The sequence below is a fragment of the Ranitomeya imitator genome, chromosome 3 (assembly GCF_032444005.1).
Source record: "Ranitomeya imitator isolate aRanImi1 chromosome 3, aRanImi1.pri, whole genome shotgun sequence".
Classification (NCBI taxonomy): Eukaryota; Metazoa; Chordata; class Amphibia; order Anura; family Dendrobatidae; genus Ranitomeya; species Ranitomeya imitator.
In genome coordinates this window covers 30511107-30536686 of record NC_091284.1, presented here as the reverse complement: position 1 = coordinate 30536686, position 25580 = coordinate 30511107, and the positions used below count along the sequence as shown (strand labels likewise).

Below are 25580 nucleotides of genomic sequence, written 5' to 3'. Positions count from 1 at the left end.
TTTGCAGGGTCGAGTCTGGTCTGGGGTCTGTATCTGTTTAAGGTTTAGTCCGGGATCTGTTATTTGCAGGGTCGAGTCTGGTCTGGGGTCTGTATCTGTTTAATGTTTAGTCCGGGATCTGTTATTTGCAGGGTCGAGTCTGGTCTTGGGTCTGTATCTGTTTAAGGTTTAGTCCGGGATCTGTTATTTGCAGGGTCGAGTCTGGTCTGGGGTCTGTATCTGTTTAAGGTTTAGTCCGGGATCTGTTATTTGCAGGGTCGAGTCTGGTCTTGGGTCTGTATCTGTTTAAGGTTTAGTCCGGGATCTGCTATTTGCAGGGTCGAGTCTGGTCTTGGGTCTGTATCTGTTTAAGGTTTAGTCCGGGATCTGTTATTTGCAGGGTCGAGTCTGGTCTTGGGTCTGTATCTGTTTAAGGTTTAGTCCGGGATCTGTTATTTGCAGGGTCGAGTCTGGTTTTGGGTCTGTATCTGTTTAAGGTTTAGTCCGGGATCTGTTATTTGCAGGGTCGAGTCTGGTCTTGGGTCTGTATCTGTTTAAGGTTTAGTCCGGGATCTGTTATTTGCAGGGTCGAGTCTGGTCTTGGGTCTGTATCTGTTTAAGGTTTAGTCCGGGATCTGTTATTTGCAGGGTCGAGTCTGGTCTTGGGTCTGTATCTGTTTAAGGTTTAGTCCGGGATCTGTTATTATTTATGGGGGTCTGTATTTGTTTTCATGGTCTATTTATTTAGGTGTCTGGGATCTGGATATTATTTAAAGGTTTAGTCCGGGATCTGTTATTTGCAGGGTCGAGTCTGGTCTGGGGTCTGTATCTGTTTAAGGTTTAGTCCGGGATCTGTTATTTGCAGGGTCGAGTCTGGTCTGGGGTCTGTATCTGTTTAAGGTTTAGTCCGGGATCTGTTATTTGCAGGGTCGAGTCTGGTCTTGGGTCTGTATCTGTTTAAGGTTTAGTCCGGGATCTGTTATTTGCAGGGTCGAGTCTGGTCTTGGGTCTGTATCTGTTTAAGGTTTAGTCCGGGATCTGTTATTTGCAGGGTCGAGTCTGGTCTTGGGTCTGTATCTGTTTAAGGTTTAGTCCGGGATCTGTTATTATTTATGGGGGTCTGTATTTGTTTTCGTGGTCTATTTATTTAGGTGTCTGGGATCTGGATATTATTTAAAGGTTTAGTCCGGGATCTGTTATTTGCAGGGTCGAGTCTGGTCTTGGGTCTGTATCTGTTTAAGGTTTAGTCCGGGATCTGTTATTTGCAGGGTCGAGTCTGGTCTGGGGTCTGTATCTGTTTAAGGTTTAGTCCGGGATCTGTTATTTGCAGGGTCGAGTCTGGTCTTGGGTCTGTATCTGTTTAAGGTTTAGTCCGGGATCTGTTATTTGCAGGGTCGAGTCTGGTCTGGGGTCTGTATCTGTTTAAGGTTTAGTCCGGGATCTGTTATTTGCAGGGTCGAGTCTGGTCTTGGGTCTGTATCTGTTTAAGGTTTAGTCCGGGATCTGTTATTTGCAGGGTCGAGTCTGGTCTTGGGTCTGTATCTGTTTAAGGTTTAGTCCGGGATCTGTTATTTGCAGGGTCGAGTCTGGTCTTGGGTCTGTATCTGTTTAAGGTTTAGTCCGGGATCTGTTATTTGCAGGGTCGAGTCTGGTCTGGGGTCTGTATCTGTTTAAGGTTTAGTCCGGGATCTGTTATTTGCAGGGTCGAGTCTGGTCTGGGGTCTGTATCTGTTTATGGTTTAGTCCAGGGTATGATATTATTTAGGGGGTCTGCATTTGTTTTTGTGTTCTATTTATTTAGGGGTCTGGGAGATGTGTAATTGTTTAGCTGGGGGCCCATCTTTATTTAATAGGTTTGATCTGGAGTCTATTGTTGCTTAGGGGTCTTGTCCTGGGTATGGATTAGTTGATGGGTTTATTTTGCGGTATCTAAATGTTTAGGGTGTGGGGGTCTAATTTGTTGAGGGAGTTTAGATTTGTCCTGGGGACTGTATTTCTGCACCGGTCTCGGCTTTGTATTTGTGTTGGGGTCTGACATAAGGGCTGTATTTGTATAGTCTGGTCTGGGGTCTGTATTTATGTAGAGGGTCTGGATCTGTGTATTTGGGGTGTAATCAATGGTTTAGATCAGAATTCGGGTTCTGCACTTGTTTAAGCTCAAAGAAAGGTGTCAGATGTCTCAGCTAAGAATAGTAGTCGGGCTCCGACATGGAACTCGTCCTCACCGGTCATGAACACATCCGAGATGCAGCCCGGGGCAAGAAGGTCCAGACCGTCCCCAGAAATTCTTCTGGAGCATGTGACAGACACATTAACAAGAAATGTCACGTCCGACACCAAAAATAGAACACAATGAACACAGCGCAGGGCAATATCCCGGCGGCGCTGAACCCTCGCCTGGGAGAATGGTTTGTTACAATGTATCAGTGCAGATTAAATGCACCCAGGCACGTCAGATCGTAGTATCTTGTCCGGACCGGATACAACCGCCGTAAATCCTCAGCTGTCGGATGTCTGGCCACCAGTACAGGTTTTCAGCTGCTGAATGTAAATCGGAACGGTTTCTAGTCACTGACAGCAAGCGGAGATCTAGGAAATGTTAAAGATGGGTGGAACGAAATATACGAAAATATCAGAAATCTGCAGAAGTGAAATCAGACCACCTCAACAACACACATGGCTCAGCTGCTGCAAAACCTCATTACACCTGCCTCAGCTGCTGCGGAACCTCACACACCACACGCGCCTCAGCTGCTGCAAAACCTCACCCCTCATGCACACCCCAGTGATAATCCCCCACTGTTAATTAACCATTATATAATGTAAAGTTTATATCAGACTCCACACAATGTGGCGTCTTCTGGTTTACCACTCATCCCATCCCCCCCGGCAATGTTTAGCAGATTGTATGAAAATCAGGTGACAGTATACAGAAAACTCATGAACATGAAGGAATGGTCTGCCGGGGTCCATACCTGGTGCCAACGCACATCCCCCACCCCCGGGGTCATTTATACACCAGCTATGCTGTACATCTTGCACCTACAGGCCTGCACCATTGGCTGCTGTCTCTTGCTGCCCCCTGGTGGTGGTTTTTTTTTTCATCGTCCAAGCACATAGGTATTATACTGACACCTAGTGGTCAATATTGTTATGGCATGGGATAATAATAATAATAATAAATAATCCATAGTCGTCCTGCCCTCTGCAGCGTGATATATCATTTATTAGGAATTTCACACTTTATTTTCCAGGTATATTAACAAATGACGTGATGCACGTGGTCTACAATAAATAAATATTTCACATGGCGAGAAAAGATTAGAAAAAAAAAAAAAAAAATCTGCTGAATAATCATTTATTCCATGATCCGTCCCCGAAGGAGCAACTATACCATAAAAAAAAAAAAAAAAGAAAAAAATCTAAAAAAAGTAAAAATGAAAACTGGGTGACCATAGGGCGGCCATAACACCGTCCGCACAGGAAGTCGCCAGAATTAATGCTCCATATTTAGGAAATTCATCTCTGGAGGAAATGTAACCTGTCATTACCACTCCCGTAGTTTGTCATTCAAGAAATTATTTTTTTTCTTTTTGTTTCCTTAAATGAATGTATTTGAGATTAAACATTATTTTTGCAATGGGGTTTCATTAAAAATGTAGCAGGGTCTCATCTTCCGCTTAGGTGAGAGGAGTTCAGAAAAAAAGACACGAGTGACAGAACGAGCTCACCGATGGACGCTCTGTTGACTCTTTCTTCAGCTGGCAATAGATGGGTGCCATGCAGAGGCTTTAAAAGGCAGAAAAAAAAATCTATTTTTTTAAAGAATTTAGCCCCCTAAAAACTTTCAATTAAAAAAAAAAAAAGTCCTGAATGGTGGGCAATCCCTTTAACAGTTAAAAAAAATAAAATAAAAAAAATAAAATAAAAAAAAAAGGAAAGGCCTGTCAATAAGCAATACTGTTAATTATTCTGCGATTTTGGCAGAAAAAAAAAAAATTGGATAATTTAGCAGTAACGGTTCTTCCAGTTCATAGTTTAGTCGGCGACTAATTGGTGGTTTAATAACTGTACATCTGTTCTTGTGAGTCCACTTCTCCCGTCTGTCCGGCCCGGGGGGGAGACGCGTGAGGCTCCTGATCCGTCACAGCCTCGGAGGGCGGGTCTTCCTCTGCAGGAGGCGGAGTCTCCCCCACAGGCACCGCCCTCCACGTCAGCGGTCCCTCGGTGGCGATCTGCCCTCCCAGCGGGGCGATGGAATTGACGAACGTCGTGAGGTTGATGAAGTGGGCGACGGGGTGAGGGCCGGCTGCCTCCTGGGCCGCCGTTATCGCCAGCTCCGCCGGCCTGTTGTGAAGTACGGCGCTGCCGCTCACCGCGTCGAAGGTCACGGTCAGGATGGAGCTGTCCAGCTGGAGCTGGCGGTCAGGAGCTGTCAGGTGACCCACTGCCACTGGCTGCAGGCTGGCGAACTGCGCCCCCGCCGTGGTGGTGATGGGGGTCACCGTTATGTTGGTTAATCCCACGGAGCACGACGGGGCCGGGACATTTCCGTCGCTGATCGTCACCACGACCTAAAAGAAAAAAAAGCAAAAAAACACAACATTAATAAAAAACATAAATCAATAAAAAAAAAATACGGTATATATTTTGTAACAAAAATAATGATTATTAATAATAATAAATAATGAATATTAATGATTATCTATATATATAATTGTCTAAGGGTTTTTCCGTCTGTCTGTCTGTCCTGGAAATCCCGCGTCTCTGATTGGTCGAGGCCGCCAGGCCTCGACCAATCAGCGACGGGCACAGCGACGATGATGTCATAAAGGACATAGACATCCCGCGTCTCTGATTGGTCGGGGCCACCAGGCCTCGACCAATCAGCAACGGGCACAGCGACGATGATGTCATAATGGTTGCCATGGCGACGATGATGTCATAAAGGTTGCCTCGACCAATCAGCGACGGGCACAGTCTGCCGCGAATTCTGGAATCATCATTGTCCATATACTACGGGGACATGCATATTCTAGAATACCCGATGCGTTAGAATCGGGCCACAATCTAGTTTTTTTATAATTGATTAATAGGATATTAATAATTAATAAATACTGAATAATGATTAATAAATGAATATGAATGATTATTTTTTAGAAGTGATTAATAGATTAATGATAATCCTTAATAACTACTGAATAATAATGATTAATAATAAAATAATACAGTAACACTGAATAATAATAATGATTAATAAGTTAACTTGCTGGAGAAGAAAAAAAAAAAAAGTCCTCCTCCAAGATGGCGCCCGCGCAACAGCAGCCGTCAGATCGCTATACAAACCCATAGCTGCTACTGCGCAGGCGCCATTTTCAAAAGGACTTTTTTTTTCCCCCTCGCTCAAGTAAATCTGCAAAAGGCATAAAGTGCACAGTAACCGTGTGATTATGCTGCAGCGCGGGGCCACGGCGGCACCCGACTGCAGAAGCGTGTTTTTTTTTTTTTTTTTTTAATTCCGTATGTGACGGTACTCATTATGTAAACTAGGGGGCGGGTCAATGAGGGATCAGTGACCAGTCAGCAGTCTGCATTATGAATATATAATCAGAGCGCCACATACATGAACCCCGGCCCGGAGCACGAGCATATCATTAAGTAAAAACTAAAAAATAAGGATTAAAAAAAAAGAAGCACAAGACGGATTTCATCAACCAAGAAATCATTTTAATCAGTATAACGGCGCCGACCTGACACTGTCTGTAGTTACTGGGCACAATCCTGCTGACAGGTTCCCTTTAACTTTCAGGTTCTCTCTATAAAAATGGTTGGGAGAAGCAAGACTCATAAGCTTCCATTGGGAGCTGTGTAGGAAGCTGGGATCATAGACTTTCGCTAACAGTGGTCAAGGAAGCAGAATTCACAGTTTTTCCTTCCAGTGGTCACGGAAGCAGGACTCAGACTTTCTGAATGAGCGGTCAGGGACAGAGGTGTAACTAGAGTCTGATGGATCGCTGTGCAAGATCTGGACCGGGCCCCCACATCCAAGTAAATCAAGCTTCTGTGAAATCACTCTGTCCACTTAGGAGGCAACACTGATTGACAATCAATTTCACATGCAGTTGTGCAAATGGAATAGACAACAGATGGAAATTATTGGCAATTATCAAGACCCCCTCAATAAAGGAATGGTTCTGCAGGTGGGGACCACAGACCACATCTCAGTACCAATGCTTTCTGGATGATGTTTTGGTCACTTTTGAATGTTGGTTGTGCTTTCACTCTCGTGGTAGCATGAGACGGACTCTACAACCCACACAAGTGGCTCAGGTAGTGCAGCTCATCCAGGATGGCACATCAATGCGAGCTGTGGCAAGAAGGTTTGCTGTGTCTGTCAGCGTAGTGTCCAGAGGCTGGAGGCGCTACCAGGAGACAGGCCAGTACACCAGGAGACGTGGAAGGGGCCGTAGGAGGTCAACAACCCAGCAGCAGGATGGCTACCTCAGCTTTTGTGCAAGGAGGAACAGGAGGAGCACTGCCGGAGCCCTGCAAAATGACTTCCAGCAGGCCACAAATGTGCATATGTCTGCACAAACTGTTAGAAACGGACTCCATGAGGATGATCTGAGTGCCCAACGTCCACAGATGGGGGTTGTGCTCACAGCCCAACACCGTGCAGGACACTTGGCATTTGCCACAGAACACCAGGATTGGCGAATTCGCCACTGGCGCCCTGTGCTCTTCACAGGTGAAAGCAGGTTCACACTGAGCACATGTGACAGACGTGACAGAGTCTCGAGACAACGTGGAGAGCGATCTGCTGCCTGCAACATCCTTCAGCATCACCAGTTTGGCAGTGGGTCAGTAATGGTGTGGGGTGGCATTTCTTTGGAGGGCCGCACAGCCCTCCATGTGCTCGTCAGAGGTAGCCTGACTGCCATTAGGTACCGAGATGAGATCCTCAGACCCCTTGTGAGACCATATGCCGGTGCGGTTGGCCCTGGGTTCCACCTAATGCAGGACAATGCCAGACCTCATGTGGCTGGAGTGTGTCAGCAGTTCCTGCAAGATGAAGGCATTGAACCTATGGACTGGCCCGCCCGTTCCCCAGACCGGAAGCCGATTGAACACATCTGGGACATCATGTCTCGCTCCATCCACCAACATCACGTTGCGCCACAGACTGTCCAGGAGTTGGCGGATGCTTTGGTCCAAGTTTGGGAGGAGATCCCTCAGGAGACCATCCGCCGCCTCATCAGGAGCATGTCCAGGCGTTGTAGGGAGGTCATACAGGCACATGGAGGCCACACACACTACTGGGCATCTTTTCCTTGTCCTGAGGCATTTCTACTGAAGTTGGATCAGCCTGTAACTTCATTTTCCACTTTGATTTTGAGTATCATTCCAAATCCAGACCTCCATGGGATATTCACATTGATTTACATTGATAATTGTTCTGAACACATTTATATATATACATATATATGTCCCTCACCCTGGCCCCATCTTGGAATATATATTGCCCATTCTGCTATATGTCTCCCATCCTGGTATACGTCCTTCGTTCTGTCGCTGTTCTTTAATGTATAGAAGAAAATAATTATACCCACAAGGCCATGCATAGAAGTAATGGGGCTCTAACAAAGAAGCATAATGCACCCCCATGTCGTAAAATGCTTCCCATAGTCATCCATAAAGTATAATGCACCCCATAGTCATCAATGTACTAGTATGGACACTGATTTTTTTTTTTTTTTTTTAAATAATAGTCACCTTCCCTTTGCTCCTATGTCACCGCCATATACCCCATCACGTGCACATCTGCTGCTGACCTCTGATTGGCCGGTAGCGTGAACTGTCGTGCACAGGCCTGTGCGCTTCAATACACTTCAGCTGGATGTACGTCTGAGGGAGCACATCCAGTTGAAGTTTCTGCTGGCGCCAGTGGGCCTATGACCTATCGGTCCTTACGCCCTTGGTGAGGAAGCAGGAAACAGAGATTCTCTCTACGAGTGGTCGGGGAAGCAGGACTCAGGCTCTCTCTATGAGTGGTCGGGGAAGCAGGACTCAGGCTCTCTATGAGTGGTCGGAGAAGCAGGACTCAGGCTCTCTATGAGTGGTCGGAGAAGCAGGACTCAGGCTCTCTATGAGTGGTCGGAGAAGCAGGACTCAGGCTCTCTATGAATGGTCGGAGAAGCAGGACTCAGGCTCTCTATGAGTGGTCGGAGAAGCAGGACTCAGGCTCTCTATGAGTGGTCGGAGAAGCAGGACTCAGGCTCTCTATGAATGGTCGGAGAAGCAGGACTCAGGCTCTCTATGAATGGTCGGAGAAGCAGGACTCAGGCTCTTTATGAATGGTCGGAGAAGCAGGACTCAGGCTCTTTATGAATGGTCGGAGAAGCAGGACTCAGGCTCTTTATGAATGGTCGGGGAAGCAGGACTCAGGCTCTCTCTATGAGTGGTCAGAGAAGCAGGACTCAGGCTCTCTATGAATGGTCGGAGAAGCAGGACTCAGGCTCTCTATGAATGGTCGGAGAAGCAGGACTCAGGCTCTCTATGAATGGTCGGAGAAGCAGGACTCAGGCTCTCTATGAATGGTCGGAGAAGCAGGACTCAGGCTCTCTATGAATGGTCGGAGAAGCAGGACTCAGGCTCTCTATGAATGGTCGGAGAAGCAGGACTCAGGCTCTCTATGGTCGGAGAAGCAGGACTCAGGCTCTTTATGAATGGTCGGAGAAGCAGGACTCAGGCTCTCTATGAATGGTCGGAGAAGCAGGACTCAGGCTCTCTATGAATGGTCGGAGAAGCAGGACTCAGGCTCTCTATGAATGGTCGGAGAAGCAGGACTCAGGCTCTCTATGAATGGTCGGAGAAGCAGGACTCAGGCTCTTTATGAATGGTCAGGGAAGCAGGACTCAGGCTCTCTATGAATGGTCGGAGAAGCAGGACTCAGGCTCTCTATGAATGGTCGGAGAAGCAGGACTCAGGCTCTCTATGAATGGTCGGAGAAGCAGGACTCAGGCTCTTTATGAATGGTCGGAGAAGCAGGACTCAGGCTCTCTATGAATGGTCGGAGAAGCAGGACTCAGGCTCTCTATGAATGGTCGGAGAAGCAGGACTCAGGCTCTCTATGAATGGTCGGGGAAGCAGGACTCAGGCTCTCTATGAATGGTCGGAGAAGCAGGACTCAGGCTCTCTATGAATGGTCGGGGAAGCAGGACTCAGGCTCTCTATGAATGGTCGGAGAAGCAGGACTCAGGCTCTCTATGAATGGTCGGAGAAGCAGGACTCAGGCTCTTTATGAATGGTCGGAGAAGCAGGACTCAGGCTCTCTATGAATGGTCGGAGAAGCAGGACTCAGGCTCTCTATGAATGGTCGGAGAAGCAGGACTCAGGCTCTCTATGAATGGTCGGAGAAGCAGGACTCAGGCTCTTTATGAATGGTCGGAGAAGCAGGACTCAGGCTCTTTATGAATGGTCAGGGAAGCAGGACTCAGGCTCTCTATGAATGGTCGGAGAAGCAGGACTCAGGCTCTCTATGAATGGTCGGAGAAGCAGGACTCAGGCTCTCTATGAATGGTCGGAGAAGCAGGACTCAGGCTCTCTATGAATGGTCGGAGAAGCAGGACTCAGGCTCTTTATGAATGGTCGGAGAAGCAGGACTCAGGCTCTCTATGAATGGTCGGAGAAGCAGGACTCAGGCTCTCTATGAATGGTCGGAGAAGCAGGACTCAGGCTCTCTATGAATGGTCGGGGAAGCAGGACTCAGGCTCTCTATGAATGGTCGGAGAAGCAGGACTCAGGCTCTCTATGAATGGTCGGAGAAGCAGGACTCAGGCTCTCTATGAATGGTCAGGGAAGCAGGACTCAGGCTCTCTATGAATGGTCGGAGAAGCAGGACTCAGGCTCTCTATGAATGGTCGGAGAAGCAGGACTCAGGCTCTCTATGAATGGTCGGAGAAGCAGGACTCAGGCTCTTTATGAATGGTCGGAGAAGCAGGACTCAGGCTCTCTATGAATGGTCGGAGAAGCAGGACTCAGGCTCTCTATGAATGGTCGGAGAAGCAGGACTCAGGCTCTCTATGAATGGTCGGGGAAGCAGGACTCAGGCTCTCTATGAATGGTCGGAGAAGCAGGACTCAGGCTCTCTATGAATGGTCGGGGAAGCAGGACTCAGGCTCTCTCTATGAGTGGTCGGAGAAGCAGGACTCAGACTTTATGAGTATTTCAAAATTAAAAACAAAGCCCTTTAAAAAGGAGAATCATTTTAAGGGACAGACATTCAGACATCTATATCAGATATGAAGTCTTATTCCAGTGGCCTTCAGCTAAACAGACGGTGGAATGACACTTAAAATGACGGGAATGAGGTGCAAACAAAGCATGGAGGACAGCATTACACAATAATTAGAGAGAATGACAATCAAATGCTTGGTTGTTACATTTTGTAAAGCTGCAGTAGCATCGCACGCAGTGAAGAAGCAGTGACCCACAAATTCAAACACAAAAGTCTCTTTTAATGTGTTTCTTCACAGCATTAATGTCCAATTCACATAAATGCATATAACTTCAGTGGATATTATCAGTGACCAGTTTACACCAGTTCAAAGCAATACATATCACATGGCTTTAGATTTGCGGTCCCTAAACTGGCCAGACTTGTCCAGTTTCCCTGGGCGACCACACGCCATCTCACAGTCTCTATACGTCTCCGTACACACAGCCTCATATGTTGCAGACACTACACACGCCAGCCCTCCTCTGACTAGTTCTCGTGGGTGTTCTGCATCGCTGTATCACAGTCTATTTACAGTCTCTTTACTCACACAGTCGTACACAGTTCAGGATATCCTCCGGATAGCAGCCGGGCACCATATCCACCTGTTTGCAATCGTTGCACATGCTAGTCCTCTTTCGGGCACAGGACATCCACCTCCGGGCACAGGACTATCCACATCCAACTCCTTCGGGTACAGGACATCCACCTCCGGGCACAGGACTGTCCAGATCAGAGACCAGTACCATGGACGACTTGCATCTCTGTGTACGCTGCGGGTGCCAGGCTATTCCGCTGCCCTGGGTGCTGGCTCTGCTGGCCTCTGCCTCCATGCACTCTGCAGACCAGCACACACCAGACTGACACTGATGTGCACCTCGCACACCTGGCCTGACCCGGCCAGACACCTGACACACCCATACCCCTTACTGCAGGGTTCTTAAACACACAAACCTGTGGCCTTTAGCCACCTGGAAAACCCTGACTGGAAATCCGTGACTCTCATGCACACCTATGGACTTCATCCGTCTGCATGCACATTCTGGGGAGAACAAACAGCGCCCCCTAGCTGTATCAGAGGCCAGAGCCTCACAATTTCTTGAGAATAATCCAAGTATTTTTCGGTAATTACTTCGTTCAAACGACTTGCTCCACCGCTCATCAAGGCAAACGCGGGATACATTGTTCCAATGCAGTCCACTTCTCTTTCATACAGACATTTCATGTTGGGGGCATCATAGAACCCCACTTTTCCCTTTTCATAGTCCAGGCAAACCCTTATTGGGACAGGCAGCGGGAGAACACGCTCTCCATAACCGGTGGAAACAGATGCTTTGGGGGATAAAGAACTTTCTCATGCCTATTGTAGCCAAGGTGAAAGGCTGCGATGAGTCAAGGGCAACATCTTCACTGGTGTGACCACTGTCCTGATCATATCTGGGACTACTAATGTCACGAGTGTTATGGAGCGATTCTTGCAGCTTGATATCCGATGTATCTCCGACTTTCACCATGTACGAGTAAGGCTCGACCAAGAATGCACCAAAATGCTTGCCCTTAGTGATGCCAGCATCGCCAATAATGTAATCAAGGCACGTGAAACATCCAACTTGTAAGTGTTCACCTCCGAGTAACAGGGGATGACCGGCGACACTTTCCACGGTGTTCCTTCTGTCGTTACGCATCAGATGCCCCATGTTGAATTCACATTTATCATCAAAAAGAAAGCTGAACACTGAGGCAGGTGGCGTCTGGAGGATGACTTCTCTGCTGTGGGTGCTGCACTCGGAAGCAGTAGGAGCTGTTTAGGTCTAGATCAGAGACAACTTTACTTGGACATGATGCTTCAATTTCATTCCATGAAGGATCTTGATTTTTATCAAGTTTCCTGTACTCCAGAATATAGCCGTCAGTGAAACCTGAATCGTTAGGCCGACTCCAGCAGATCTTCGCGTTGTCGTATACTCTGCTCTCATCCATGTTGATTTGAGGTACCTCTAGAGCTTTGGAGAAAGACAAGTCCTTCAATAAGCCTTCTCCCTTAGAAATATCAACCAAATAGTCTTCAAAGGTGGAATTTGCAGCTGGGTGGAAAGTTTTCAAAGATACTAAAGCTTTCTGAATTCTGGTCTGTAGTCGTTTTGCAGTTTTAACAAAGCAGGAGTGATCAGTTTACTTCAAGACTTCTTGTGCATATCCCACCAGACCATTATTCTCCAGGAGGCCCTGATATTCTTCCAGCTGACTCTGCAGTTTCTCTAATCTAGAAGACTGGGAGCTCTTTATAGATAGCAGCGCAAACGCTTTCCTATCTTCCAAAATATTAAATAGTTTATCAAAGTTGTAGGTAGCCTCTTGGACAGCTCGGTCTCCATTGCTCTCAGTTCTTCTGATTAAAATCTCCAGTTCTGTTATCTGGGTCTTCACTTGACTCTCTTTGCTGATAAGATATCCGATACCCTTTGTAAGCTTCTCCTTCAGCGTTTTGTAGGCGTTTGTCATGGTCGTCACTCTGTGGTTTGCATGTGAACCTGAGAGGTTACACAAATGACAAACCGGTCTTCTGCAGATTTCACAATACATGTTCACCTTCTCCGACTCGTGTTCAGGACACATGAGCACTTTAGGTCTGAAGCTTGTTGTAGGGGCACCATATTCATGCTGGGCTTTGATGGTCCCCAGGGATGGTTGATCTTGAAGCACTCATTGCAGAAGCTGGCGCTGCAATCCAAACAGCTCTTTGTAGATTCTTGGACTGGAGGTTTGCAAAAGTCACACATGATGGCAGTAGCTGCTCGAGCCGCCTGTCTGTAGCGTTCTACTATAAATTCCAAAGTAAAGTTCTGAAAAAGACCATTCATTCCTCTCTCTCCAAGGTCCACATCACGTAAACAGCCGGGACACGACAATGAAGTAATTCTATGGGTTACAGAATTGCGCTTAGACCCTTATCTAAGAAGTCTGTCGATTCTTTCTATGCTGGGTGACTGCATGGGGATGGGGGGGCTTCCAGGTGATGACGTTTCGGAGCTCACATCTGTGGAGTTCTCCAGAGACACGAAGAGCAGCTCCTTGACACACACTTGTAATAGATGCTGTGCTGACATGGTAAAAATCAGTTGATGTGTGTATAACTCCTTACAAGCAAGACATAAAAGCTCACGCTCAATATTTTTGATGGCGACTTTGCTGTCCCCAGCCTCCGGAAGCAGCTGAATCTCCATCCTCTTGAGCGGTCACCACATTTTTAGTCCCAGAGACAGAACGGGCCGCGGTCAGGAACTTCCAGAGCCCGGTATTCTATGCGACAACTGTGATGCAACAGTGAACGAGCAGGGGCCGTTGTAATACACCTAAGAAGCGCGGCACAGGAGCGATTACAGGGACACGTCTGTACCCTGTACGAACACTGCGCTCTATAACTGCCCAGTGGTTTGCCTCGACTATGAAAAATGAAATGTGGGGTTCTATGATGCTACCAACATGAAATGTCTCCATGAAAGAGAAGTGGACTGCATTAGAACAGGGCCATTGTTTTGCTAAGTATTGAAAGGAGTCCAATACGGCTTTAACGGCCAAGGTCACACTTGCGAGTGTGATGCGAGTCTCTCGCATCAATACCCGGTACTGCTACCGGCACTCGGGACCGGAGCGTTCAGCTGCATAGAAATACATGAAGCCGCACGCTCGACGGCGGCAGTGCTAGGTATTGTGTAGAAGTTGGGAAAAAATTAAGTAATGTGTTCTGCAGCTGGTGTTATAGATAACTGTTATTTCCTGCAGAGAAGAGCCCTGACTGGAAGAAGTGATGGTGGTCTGTGCTGGATGAAGATGAAAAGCGAAGATGAAGGACTTCACCTAGAGACATCACTAGTGAGTCAATGTGTTACCTGTACACTAACATTATACATTGTATACTATATAGAGGTCCTGTGTACAATGTCACCAGCGATCCCTGTATTATCTGTACACTGACACTATATACAAAGCTCCGTACATTACATGTACACTTTATACAGAGCTCCTGTGTACAATTTCAGTGATCACTGCATTACCAGTACACTAACACTATATACAGAGCTCCTGTGTACAATGTCACCAGTGATCACTGCATTACCTGTACACTAACACTATATACAGAGCTCCTGTGTATAATGTCAACGGTGATGCGTATATTACATGTACACTATACACTATATACAGAGCTTCTGTGTATTATGTCAGCAGTGATCACTGTATTACCTGTACACTAACACTATATACAGAGCTCCTGTGTATAATGTCACCGGTGATCCGTATATTACATGTACACTATATACAGAGGTCCTGTGTACAATGTCACCAGTAATCACTGCATTACCTGTACACTAACACTATATACAGAGCTCCTGTGTATAATGTCACCAGTGATCACTGCAATATCTGTACACTAACACTATATACAGAGCTCCTGTGTATAATGTCACCAGTGATCACTATTACCTGTACACTAACACTATATACAGAGCTCCTGTGTATAATGTCACCGGTGATCCGTATATTACATGTACACTATACACAGAGGTCCTGTGTACAATGTCACCAGTGATCACTGCATTACCTGTACACTAACACTATATACAGAGCTTCTGTGTATAATGTCACCAGTGATCACTGTATTACCTGTACACTAACACTATATACAGAGCTCCTGTGTATATCACTGGTGATCACTGTATTACCTGTATAATGTCACCAGTGATCACTGTATTACCTTTACACAGACACTGTAAACTAAGTACACATCTCCTGTGTATAATGGCACTTATGGTGATATTAGTATTTGTGATTTTTTTAATTAATGATCAGTATTGTAGTATTCGGTCACTATGTGGTAGTAATCTGTTGTCTGGCCATGGTGTGGTGGTTTTTGTTCCTTGTATGTGCTATTATTTGGTCACTATGTGGTGGTAATATGTGATCTGGTCATGGTGCGGTGGCATTTGTTCCTTGTATGTGATATTATAGGTCACTGTGGTAGTAATACTGTGTCTGGTCATGGTGCGGTGGCATTTGTCCCTTGTATATGGTATTGTAGGTCACTATGTGGTGGTAATATATGATCTGGTAATGGTGTGGTGGTATTTGTTCCTTGTATGTGGTATTATTGGTCACTATGTGGTGGTAATATGGTATCTGGTCATGATGTGGTGGTATTTGTCCCTTGTATGTGGTATTGTAGGTCACTATACGGTGGTAATATGTGATCTGGTCATGGTGCGGTGGTATTTGTCCCTTGTATGTGATATTATTGGTCATTTTAAAAATTAAAAAATACCTAACTTGTATTACATATTTTAACAAACGTTTAAAAGGATAGAGTAGAGTAGTGCTTGGCCAAAAGAGTCTACCTTGTTGTGGTGGTGGCTTAAAAAATCTTTTGGCCAAAACAAGAGCTGCTGGCTATGTAAGTGACCTGGTGATGGGAACTGTTAATGTGATTGGTGAGGACGTGGTGCAAGAAGTGGAGTTTTTCTATGAGAGGGCGGTGGGACTATGGAAGGTTCGAGGGGAGGAGGCGGGGATGGGTTGGAGCCTGGGCAGAGTCTCAAGGGGACCCCCAAAAATTTGCCAGCATTGGGTCCCGAAATTCCTAGTGGCAGCCCTGAGACACTGAAGTGACAGTAGAGCGCAGGGTGGTCACTGACCTGTTGCAGGGTCTCTACAGCCGAGCCGTCCTCCTCTCCGGTGCCGCTGTATTCCACCTCCTTGTTACTATACTGTGCAAACTCAGGGTCCCCGTGCCCCGGATCGTCCTCCCCGGCGCCATCCTTGTCCTGCTCCATGTGAACGCTCACCAGCCGCAGCGGTTTACTTCTCTGCATTTCTTCATCGTCTTCATCTAGTTCTGGCTGCGAGAAGACAGAACCATCCACATTACAGGGAAACCCCAGCACAGAATCTTCCTACACTGAGAAGGTGGGCCGGATCCCCTGCAGACACGGTAACATCCTGCAGCCACCACCAGGGGGAGCTCACTGCATTCTAAAGTATTCCACGGTCCAATGGACGGGTGTATGCAGCAGGCGCCCTCTAGTGGTGGCCGCAGGCAGCCAGAAATCCATCATTCCATTCTGCGCAGAGGTTTTGGAGCTCTGTATAAGTAATCATCAGCACAGAATATTGGGCATATTTGCAGGAAAAGTGAACATCCACCATAGACATTTAAAAAAAGGGGAAAAGTTCTGCTAAAATACTCTTCTGACAAGTCAGATCCAAAAATGAAAAATCGGTTGCTGAAAATGTGACGACATCCAGCAATCTATGATTGCACCAAAGCATCCCGAGCTTTGTACGAAGCCACGGACCGAGATCTCAGACTACACCGATGCCATTCTCTCACGTGTATGTATGTCGCGTCAGAAAGTCATTGCTCTGACGTTGACCCTTTAAAAATGGAGACTGTCAGCAGGTAAGATCACCTCAAATCTACTGATCGCACTGTGTAGGTGAAGCATAGAGCAGCCGAAATATATCTGTGTGCAAGGTGGGCAGGGTAAAACATGGACTCCTTGATCCTGTACAGAGGGGATATCCCTTTATGGACCGAGTCGGGGGACTGTGACTACTAAGAGGGGGCTGCGGTAGTCCAGCGCCAGGGATATTGCACTTAAAGATTTTTTTTCAGTTTTAATCGAGGTGCAAAGAGGATTAAATAAAACTTGGATACCTCGGTCATACAATAATTAAAGGGGTCCTGGGATAAATTCTCATTAACGGTGTGATGTGGAGGGTCCGACGCCAGTCATCCCCTCTAATCAGATACTTTCATCCCCGGCAAATACTACCAGATGTAAATGTATGGAGCCATGTTCTTCAGTCTCCGTGCGCTGTAGTGGTCAGAGCCATGGTCGGAGCGGTCAGAGCCATGGTCGGAGGGGTCAGAGCCATGGTCGGAGGGGTCAGAGCCATGGTCGGAGGGGTCAGAGCCATGGTCGGAGGGGTCAGAGCCATGGTCGGAGGGGTCAGAGCCATGGTCGGAGGGGTCAGAGCCATGGTCGGAGGGGTCAGAGCCATGGTCGGAGGGGTCAGAGCCATGGTCGGAGGGGTCAGAGCCATGGTCGGAGGGGTCAGAGCCATGGTCGGAGGGGTCAGAGCCATGGTCGGAGAGGTCAGAGCCATGGTCGGAGAGGTCAGAGCCATGGTCGGAGAGGTCAGAGCCATGGTCGGAGCGGTCAGAGCCATGGTCGGAGCGGTCAGAGCCATGGTCGGAGCGGTCAGAGCCATGGTCGGAGCGGTCAGAGCCATGGTCGGAGCGGTCAGAGCCATGGTCGGAGCGGTCAGAGCCATGGTCGGAGCGGTCAGAGCCATGGTCATCAGTCTCCGTGCGCTGTAGTGGTCGTTCTCCAGCACTGTAGACCTGCAGTACCCAGGAGCGGCCACAACTTGGTGTATGGCGCTGTGCACAGTTTACAAGCAGCCGGCGCAGGAGCGGCAAACACTCGATTCGGGACGATTTGACATTGATGACTGTCAATATCAGAGTCCTGGACTGCTCTCTCTCTCCCACCCCCATTAGTTAGTTAGTTAGAGGGGGATGGGGTGTAAACCTGCTGACGGGCTCCATTTAAAAAGGGTTAGGTTATCATAAGACACCTGCAAAGTTCTAGGGTCAGTGTAAAGGGACGGCACAAATAAACCCTTGTCCTTCATCTGAAACACGAGAAAGAAGAAAATGTTATCTATCCATCTATCTATCTATATATATATATACACACATACATACATTTATATATACAGTGGGGCAAAAAAGTATTTAGTCAGTCAGCAATAGTGCAAGTTCCACCACTTAAAAAGATGAGAGGCGTCTGTAATTTACATCATAGGTAGACCTCAACTATGGGAGACAAACTGAGAAAAAAAAATCCAGAAAATCACATTGTCTGTTTTTTTAACATTTTTTTTGCATATTATGGTGGAAAATAAGTATTTGGTCAGAAACAAACAATCAAGATTTCTGTCTCTCACAGACCTGTAACTTCTTCTTTAAGAGTCTCCTCTTTCCTCCACTCATTACCTGTAGTAATGGCACCTGTTTAAACTTGTTATCAGTATAAAAAGACACCTGTGCACACCCTCAAACAGTCTGACTCCAAACTCCACTATGGTGAAGACCAAAGAGCTGTCAAAGGACACCAGAAACAAAATTGTAGCCCTGCACCAGGCTGGGAAGACTGAATCTGCAATAGCCAACCAGCTTGGAGTGAAGAAATCAACAGTGGGAGCAATAATTTGAAAATGGAAGACATACAAGACCACTGATAATCTCCCTCGATCTGGGGCTCCACGCAAAATCCCACCCCGAGGGGTCAGAATGATGACAAGAACGGTGAGCAAAAATCCCAGAACCACGCTGGGGGACCTAGTGAATGAACTCCAGAGAGCTGGGACCAATGTAACAAGGCCTACCATAAGTAACACACTACGCCACCATGGACTGAGATCCTGCAGTGCCAGACGTGTCCCACTGCTTAAGCCAGTACATGTCCGGGCCCGTCTGAATTTTGCTAGAGAGCATTTGGATGATCCAGAGGAGTTTTGGGAGAATGTCCTATGGTCTGATGAAACCAAACTGGAACTGTTTGGTAGAAACACAACTTGTCGTGTTTGGAGGAAAAAGAATACTGAGTTGCATCCATCAAACACCATACCTACTGTAAAGCATGGTGGTGGAAACATCATGCTTTGGGGCTGTTTCTCTGCAAAGGGGCCAGGACGACTGATCCGGGTACATGAAAGAATGAATGGGGCCATGTATCGTGAGATTTTGAGTGCAAACCTCCTTCCATCAGCAAGGGCATTGAAGATGAAACGTGGCTGGGTATTTCAACATGACAATGATCCAAAGCACACCGCCAGGGCAACGAAGTGGCTTCGTAAGAAGCATTTCAAGGTCCTGGAGTGGCCTAGCCAGTCTCCAGATCTCAACCCTATAGAAAACCTTTGGAGGGAGTTGAAAGTCCGCGTTGCCAAGCGAAAAGCCAAAAACATCACTGCTCTAGAGGAAATCTGCATGGAGGAATGGGCCAACATACCAACAACAGTGTGTGGCAACCTTGTGAAGACTTACAGAAAACGTTTGACCTCTGTCATTGCCAACAAAGGATATATTACAAAGTATTGAGATGAAATTTTGTTTCTGACCAAACACTTATTTTCCACCATAATATGCAAATAAAATGTTAAGAAAACAGACAATGTGATTTTCTGGATTTTTTTTTCTCAGTTTGTCTCCCATAGTTGAGGTCTACCTATGATGTAAATTACAGACGCCTCTCATCTTTTTAAGTGGTGGAACTTGCACTATTGCTGACTGACTAAATACTTTTTTGCCCCACTGTACATACATACACATGACATCCTTATGGGGCACACAATAGGAAATCTTTTTAATGCATTTTTAAAGGGGTATTCCCATTTCCAACATCCTATCCTGTAGTAGGTGTAGCAATAATAATATTAGCAAATACCTCCAATTAGAAACGTAGTATAGTTCTTCTGATTAGTTATGTTGCTTATGCCATGGGCAGGGCATTGCAGTAACTACCTCTTTCACACTTGCGTCTTTGAGCTCCCGTTGAGATACGTTGTTTTTTGAGAAAACATTTGAGCAGCCTGAAGCATTTTCCAACCCGGGGATAAAATCTCTGTCTCTTTCTCACGACGCATCCGTCATTACACTGGGTGCATTACACGCGTTTTTCACTATTTTTTTAAAAAAGTCCGTCGATACGTCACAACAACGTATTACGACGCCCGACGGAAGTGCGAAAGAGGACTTAGGTATCCATGGTTACAAGTGCTTTTAGTGATCGTGGGATACGCAACATAGCTAATCAGAAGAACTATACTACATTTTGTATACACTATATATTGGAATAGGATCTTGCAGATGGGAATACCGCTTTAAAAGGTGCATGCCACCCGATGAGGTTATAGTCGTTAAAGGGGTGAGCAAACAGTGACAGACATTAAAGGACTCGGGTCCCCTGGGTGCAGCCATGAAAAACACCAAAAGGGGCCACAGTGCACCAGCGAGTCGCCAACGTGACAGTCCAACGTTGACAACAAAGGCTGGAATCCCCCTTTAATACCCCTCCAAAAAGTGTCACCAGCATCTGATCAGGAGCTTGTGTATAGGAGACCACGAGCAGAGAGGAGACGGCAGGTCTGTGCCCCAGGCGGGCGCAGCGCCTTGTACAGCTTTACCTGGACGACCGAGGTTTCGTCGATGGCCGTGTGCTCTTGTAGATCGCTCAAATCTTCTATCCGCAAAGAAAGGACCTGATGTGGATTAGGTTCATCTTATTAAATCTTTCCATGGATAGTTTTATTATAAAGGCGCAGGGTAAAAGGTGCATTAGAGGGCAGGCTGGGGGGGGGGTCTGTAACCTGGGCAAAGCTCAGCCGCACTGCATGGCACAGATTGTGGGGGGAGGGGGGTGGCAATCAATTTCTGATAAAACCATGTGCATGCCCAAAAACTATGCAAAACTTTAGAAAGCAAATCTCTATATAGATCTGAGCCAAAATCAAGATCTTAAATTTCATTCTTTAGTGCACTTGGAGCTCAAAATCTCCTACAAAGCCATCAAAAGCAAAATGATTAAATTCTGCCTGCCACCACTAGAGGGAGCCGACTGCTAGACATTGAACTCGTTTAATAACATAGTATGCGATCAGCTCCTCAGCTCCCTCTAGTGGTGGCTGCAGGTAGGCAGAATTTAATCATTTCCATCTAGAATACAATTTTTGAAAACCTATGGACTTAACCAAAAATGGGAATTTGCAGAGGTTTGCTTGTTGCGAATCCAGCAAAAACTAGTGGCGGATGGCATTTTACTATGTGTAGTGCACATTTGTGACCAACGCTCTATGGGTCTATGAGAGGGGAAGACGCACATGTGACAGCACCCATAGAATGGAGCAGTGGTCATGCACAGGTTATGGGGGCACAGGACGCACGTTTGCGGGATCGGATGGCCATCTAGAGGTCATACATTGATCGCCCAACCCGTGTAGACGTGCTTAATACTGATGGGGGTGGGGAAGGAGTCCTACCTCGGGGTGCTTGCGTCTCAGGTGGCGGCTCATGGAGGCGCGGGTGGAGACCTTGGTCCCGCACAGATGACAGCTCTGGGCCTCCACCTTGTCATGTGTGAGCTGGACGTGCTTCTGGAGCATGTACTCCGTGACGTACTTCCTATCACACACGGCGCAGGTCCACTGCCGCCCCACTACATCAGGAGAAAGAGAGAGACAGCAGATCCGGGCACATTACAGAGAGCGCGGCTATGCACAGGGGGCGTGATAATATGGAGGGCTTCGGCATCCTGCAGTGATGGCGGAGCAGGAACGGCCCCGGACTGCTGAAGAAGAGCAGCCATACCCCTGACACACGTGTGGGCACGTCAGCAATATATACTTACCAGTATGAACCAGTTTATGGGTCTCCATCGTGTTCTTCTCACTGAAGGTTTTCCCACACAACTCGCACATAAAGTCCTTGATACCTGAGGAAAAAAATAAAAAATAGGGGAAGATATCACATAAAAGTCTTATACAGAGCGATCCATAAAGGCGTTTGCGATGCTGTGCGAGTCCTGACATCTATCATAGCTGCGATGCAGTGCCAGTCCTGACATCTATCATAGCTGCGATGCTGTGCGAGTCCTGACATCAATCATAGCTGCGATGCTGTGCGAGTCCTGACATCTATCATAGCTGCGATGCTGTGCGAGTCCTGACATCTATCATAGCTGCGATGCTGTGCGAGTCCTGACATCAATCATAGCTGCGATGCTGTGCGAGTCCTGACATCTATCATAGCTGCGATGCTGTGCGAGTCCTGACATCTATCATAGCTGCGATGCTGTGCGAGTCCTGACATCTATCATAGCTGTGATACTGTGCCAGTCCTGACATCTACTATATAATTGTCTACGGGTCACTTCAGTCTCTGTCCTTCTGTCTGTCTGTCACGGATATTCATTGGTCGCGGCCTCTGTCTGTCATGGAATCCAAGTCGCTGATTGGTCTCGCCAGCTGCCTGTCATGGCTGCCGCGACCAATCAGCAACGGCCACAGTCCAATTAGTCCCTCCCCAGCAGTCGGCGCCCGCTTCATACTCCCCGCAGTCACCGCTCACACAGGATTAATGCCAGCGATTACCGCCGCTATTAACCCTGTGTGACCAAATTTTTACTATTGATGCTGCCTATGCAGCGTCAATAGTAAAAACATCTAATGTTAAAAATAATAATAATAAAAAAAAAAAAATCATTATATACTCACCTTTCGCGACGCTCCGGTGATAGCTCCATACAAGCAGCAGGTCCCGGTGCCACGGATAGTATGGGAGAAGGACCTGCCATGATGTCACGGTCATGTGACCGAACTATAAGGGGCCCTCGGAAGGTGAGTATGTTTATTTTTTATTTTTTTACCTGTGACATACGTGGCTGGGCAATATACTACGTAGCTGGGCAATATACTACGTGACTGGCCAATATACTACGTGGCTGGGCAATATACGATGTGACTGTTCAATATACTACGTCACTGGGCAATTTAATACGTCCTGACATCCATCATAGCTGTGCGAGTCCTGACATCTATCATAGCTGCGATGCTGTGTGAGTCCTGACATCTATCATAGCTGTGAGGCAGTGCGAGTCCTGACATCTATCATAGCTGTGATGCAGTGCGAGTCCTGACATCCATCATAGCTGTGTGAGTCCTGACATCTATCATAGCTGTGAGGCAGTGCGAGTCCTGACATCTATCATCGCTGTGATGCAGTGCGAGTCCTGACATCCATCATAGCTGTGTGAGTCCTGACATCTATCATAGCTGTGATGCAGTGCGAGTCCTGACATCCATCATAGCTGTGTGAGTCCTGACATCCATCATAGCTGTGATGCAGTGCCAGTCCTGACATCTATCATAGCTGCGATGCAGTGCCAGTCCTGACATCTATCATAGCTGTGATGCAGTGCCAGTCCTGACATCATCTATCATAGATGTGATGCTGTGCGAGTCCTGACATCTATCATAGCTGTGATACACAGCCAGTCCTTACATCTATCATAGATGTGATGCTGTGCGAGTCCTGACATCTATCATAGCTGTGATGCAGTGCGAGTCCTGACATCTATCATAGCTGTGATACACAGCCAGTCCTGACATCTATCATAGTTGCGATGCTGTGCGAGTTCTGACATCTATCATAGATGCGATGCTGTGCGAGTCCTGACATCTATCATAGCTGTGATACACAGCCAGTCCTGACATCTATCATAGCTGCGATGCTGTGCGAGTTCTGACATCTATCATAGCTGCGATGCTGTGCAAGTCCTGACATCTATCATAGCTGTGATACACAGCCAGTCCTTACATCTATCATAGATGTGATGCTGTGCGAGTCCTGACATCTATCATAGCTGCGATGCTGTGCGAGTCCTAACATCTATCATAGCTGCGATGCTGTGCGAGTCCTGACAGATTATCTATCATAGCTGTGATGCAGTGCCAGTCCTGACACCTTTCTACAATAGCCGTAACTTCTTCAGTAATTCGGGGCACACTCTTCTCTGGCATTGGATCAGATGGGCTACTTTTCACACCAATCAGTGAGCTTTGGTTGCCCATCACCCTGCTGATAGTCCACCATTTGTCCTTCCTTGAATCCCTTTTGATGGTGATTGACCACTGCATACTGGGTGGGAATACCCCACAAGCCCTGCCACACATTGCGAACCACCACCACCACAAGACCTGCCACACAATGGGTTTCCTCCCCTACAAAATCCGCTGCACACCGGGAACCCCCTACCGCCTCACCACATACCGGGATCTTTACTCACGACCTGCAACAACCCGCTGACAGGCGCCATCATCACCGGACTGTCAGTGGCATTCCCTTCCCCAGTTGATGGTACCAACATCACGGCTGATGGGTGCACGCTCCTCACCTGTGTGCCGCTTGTAATGTTTCAGCATGTTCACCTTCTGGGCAAACTTCCGGTGGCACTCGACGCACTCGTACTCTTTGATCCCCTTGTGCAGCTTCATGTGGTGCCGCAGCGCGTGCTTAGTCTTCATCCCTGAGGAAAGAACGGAAATGACGATAAACCATAGAACTGCCAGGAATGACACTGAGGGTCCTATATATGCCAGAGGTTGGGCTTAAAACGGGCTGCAGAAGGACAGAGCACAACTGCTTGGGAATATTTAGGTGCACGTTAATCTATACCATGTCCCTATGACAGCGCCTGACATGAAGAGTTGTCATGTGGACACGATGGCACTCCATCCGTTACCTTTCCCGCACTCTGCACACAAATATTCCCGGATGTTGTCGTGGACCCTCATGTGTTCTTTCAACATGTCCTTCCTGGCAAATGACTTCCCGCATTGTTCACAGCCGTGACTCTTCACCCCTGAAAGAAAGGTTTAGTCACAGACTCGTCGGCGACATCCGGGGACGACACCAGAGGTGGCAGAGACATTACCTGAGTGGATGAGTTTGTGTCTCTCCAGGTTTCCGATACTATTGAAAATCCGACCACAAACCTCACACGGGTGAATGTACCTGCGGAGACACAAGAGCGGCGTCACAACAAGCGGAGACACAACAAGGGGAGATGCAAGAGCGGCGTCGCAACAAGCGGAGACACAAGAGCGTCGTCGTAACGAGCAGTGACGCAACAGCAGAGTCACAACGAGCGGAGTCACAACGAGCGGAAACACAAGAGCAGCATCACAACGAGCGGAGACTAGAGCAGTGTCATAACGAGCGGACACACAACGAGCGGAGAAAACGAGTGGAGACAAGAACGGCGTCACAACGAGCAGCGACGCAACGAGCGGAGACACAAGAGCAGCGACATAACGAGTAGAGACACAAGAGCGGCATCACAACGAGCAGCGACGCAACAAGCAGAGTCACAACGAGCAGCGACACAGCACACAGAGACACAAGAGCGGCGTCACAACAAGCGGAGACAAGAGCGGTATCATAAGTGGAGACACAACAAGTGGAGATGCAAGAGCGGCGTCACAACGATCGGAGACACAAGAGCGGCGATGCAATGAGCAGAGACGCAAGAGCAGAGACACAACGAGCGGAGACATAACGAGAGGCATCACAACGAGTGGAGACAAGAGCGGCGACGCAACGAGCAGAGTCACAATGAGCGGAGACACAAGAGCGGCGTCACAACGAGTGGAGACAAGAGCAGAGACGCAACGCGCGAAGACACAACAAACGGAGACGCAACGAGCA

The 25580-nt window shown here is 47.4% G+C and overlaps 1 protein-coding gene and 1 pseudogene across 9 annotated transcripts in view; both read right to left on the bottom strand.

Moving 5' to 3' along the window:
- Positions 1-3172: 3172 nt before the first annotated feature.
- Positions 3173-25580, bottom strand: part of PRDM15 (PR/SET domain 15) — a 48577-nt gene continuing 26169 nt past the window's right edge. For 4 of the 9 annotated variants that reach the window (XM_069760691.1, XM_069760696.1, XM_069760692.1 and 1 more), the window contains exons 18-25: positions 24808-24887; positions 24616-24735; positions 24268-24399; positions 21726-21807; positions 21356-21536; positions 20504-20578; positions 15943-16146; positions 3903-4553 (exon numbers count right to left, since the gene is read on the bottom strand). In XM_069760691.1, coding sequence (XP_069616792.1) covers positions 4041-4553; positions 15943-16146; positions 20504-20578; positions 21356-21536; positions 21726-21807; positions 24268-24399; positions 24616-24735; positions 24808-24887 — 1387 coding nt within the window. In that variant the 3' untranslated portion in view covers positions 3903-4040. Of the gene's footprint in view, positions 4554-15942; positions 16147-20503; positions 20579-21355; positions 21537-21723; positions 21808-24267; positions 24400-24615; positions 24736-24807; positions 24888-25580 lie in introns of all 9 variants that reach the window. The other 5 variants (XM_069760695.1, XM_069760697.1, XM_069760700.1 and 2 more) reach the window with 5 other exon arrangements.
- LOC138671900 (E3 ubiquitin-protein ligase TRIM36 pseudogene) lies at positions 10638-13376 on the bottom strand (annotated as a pseudogene).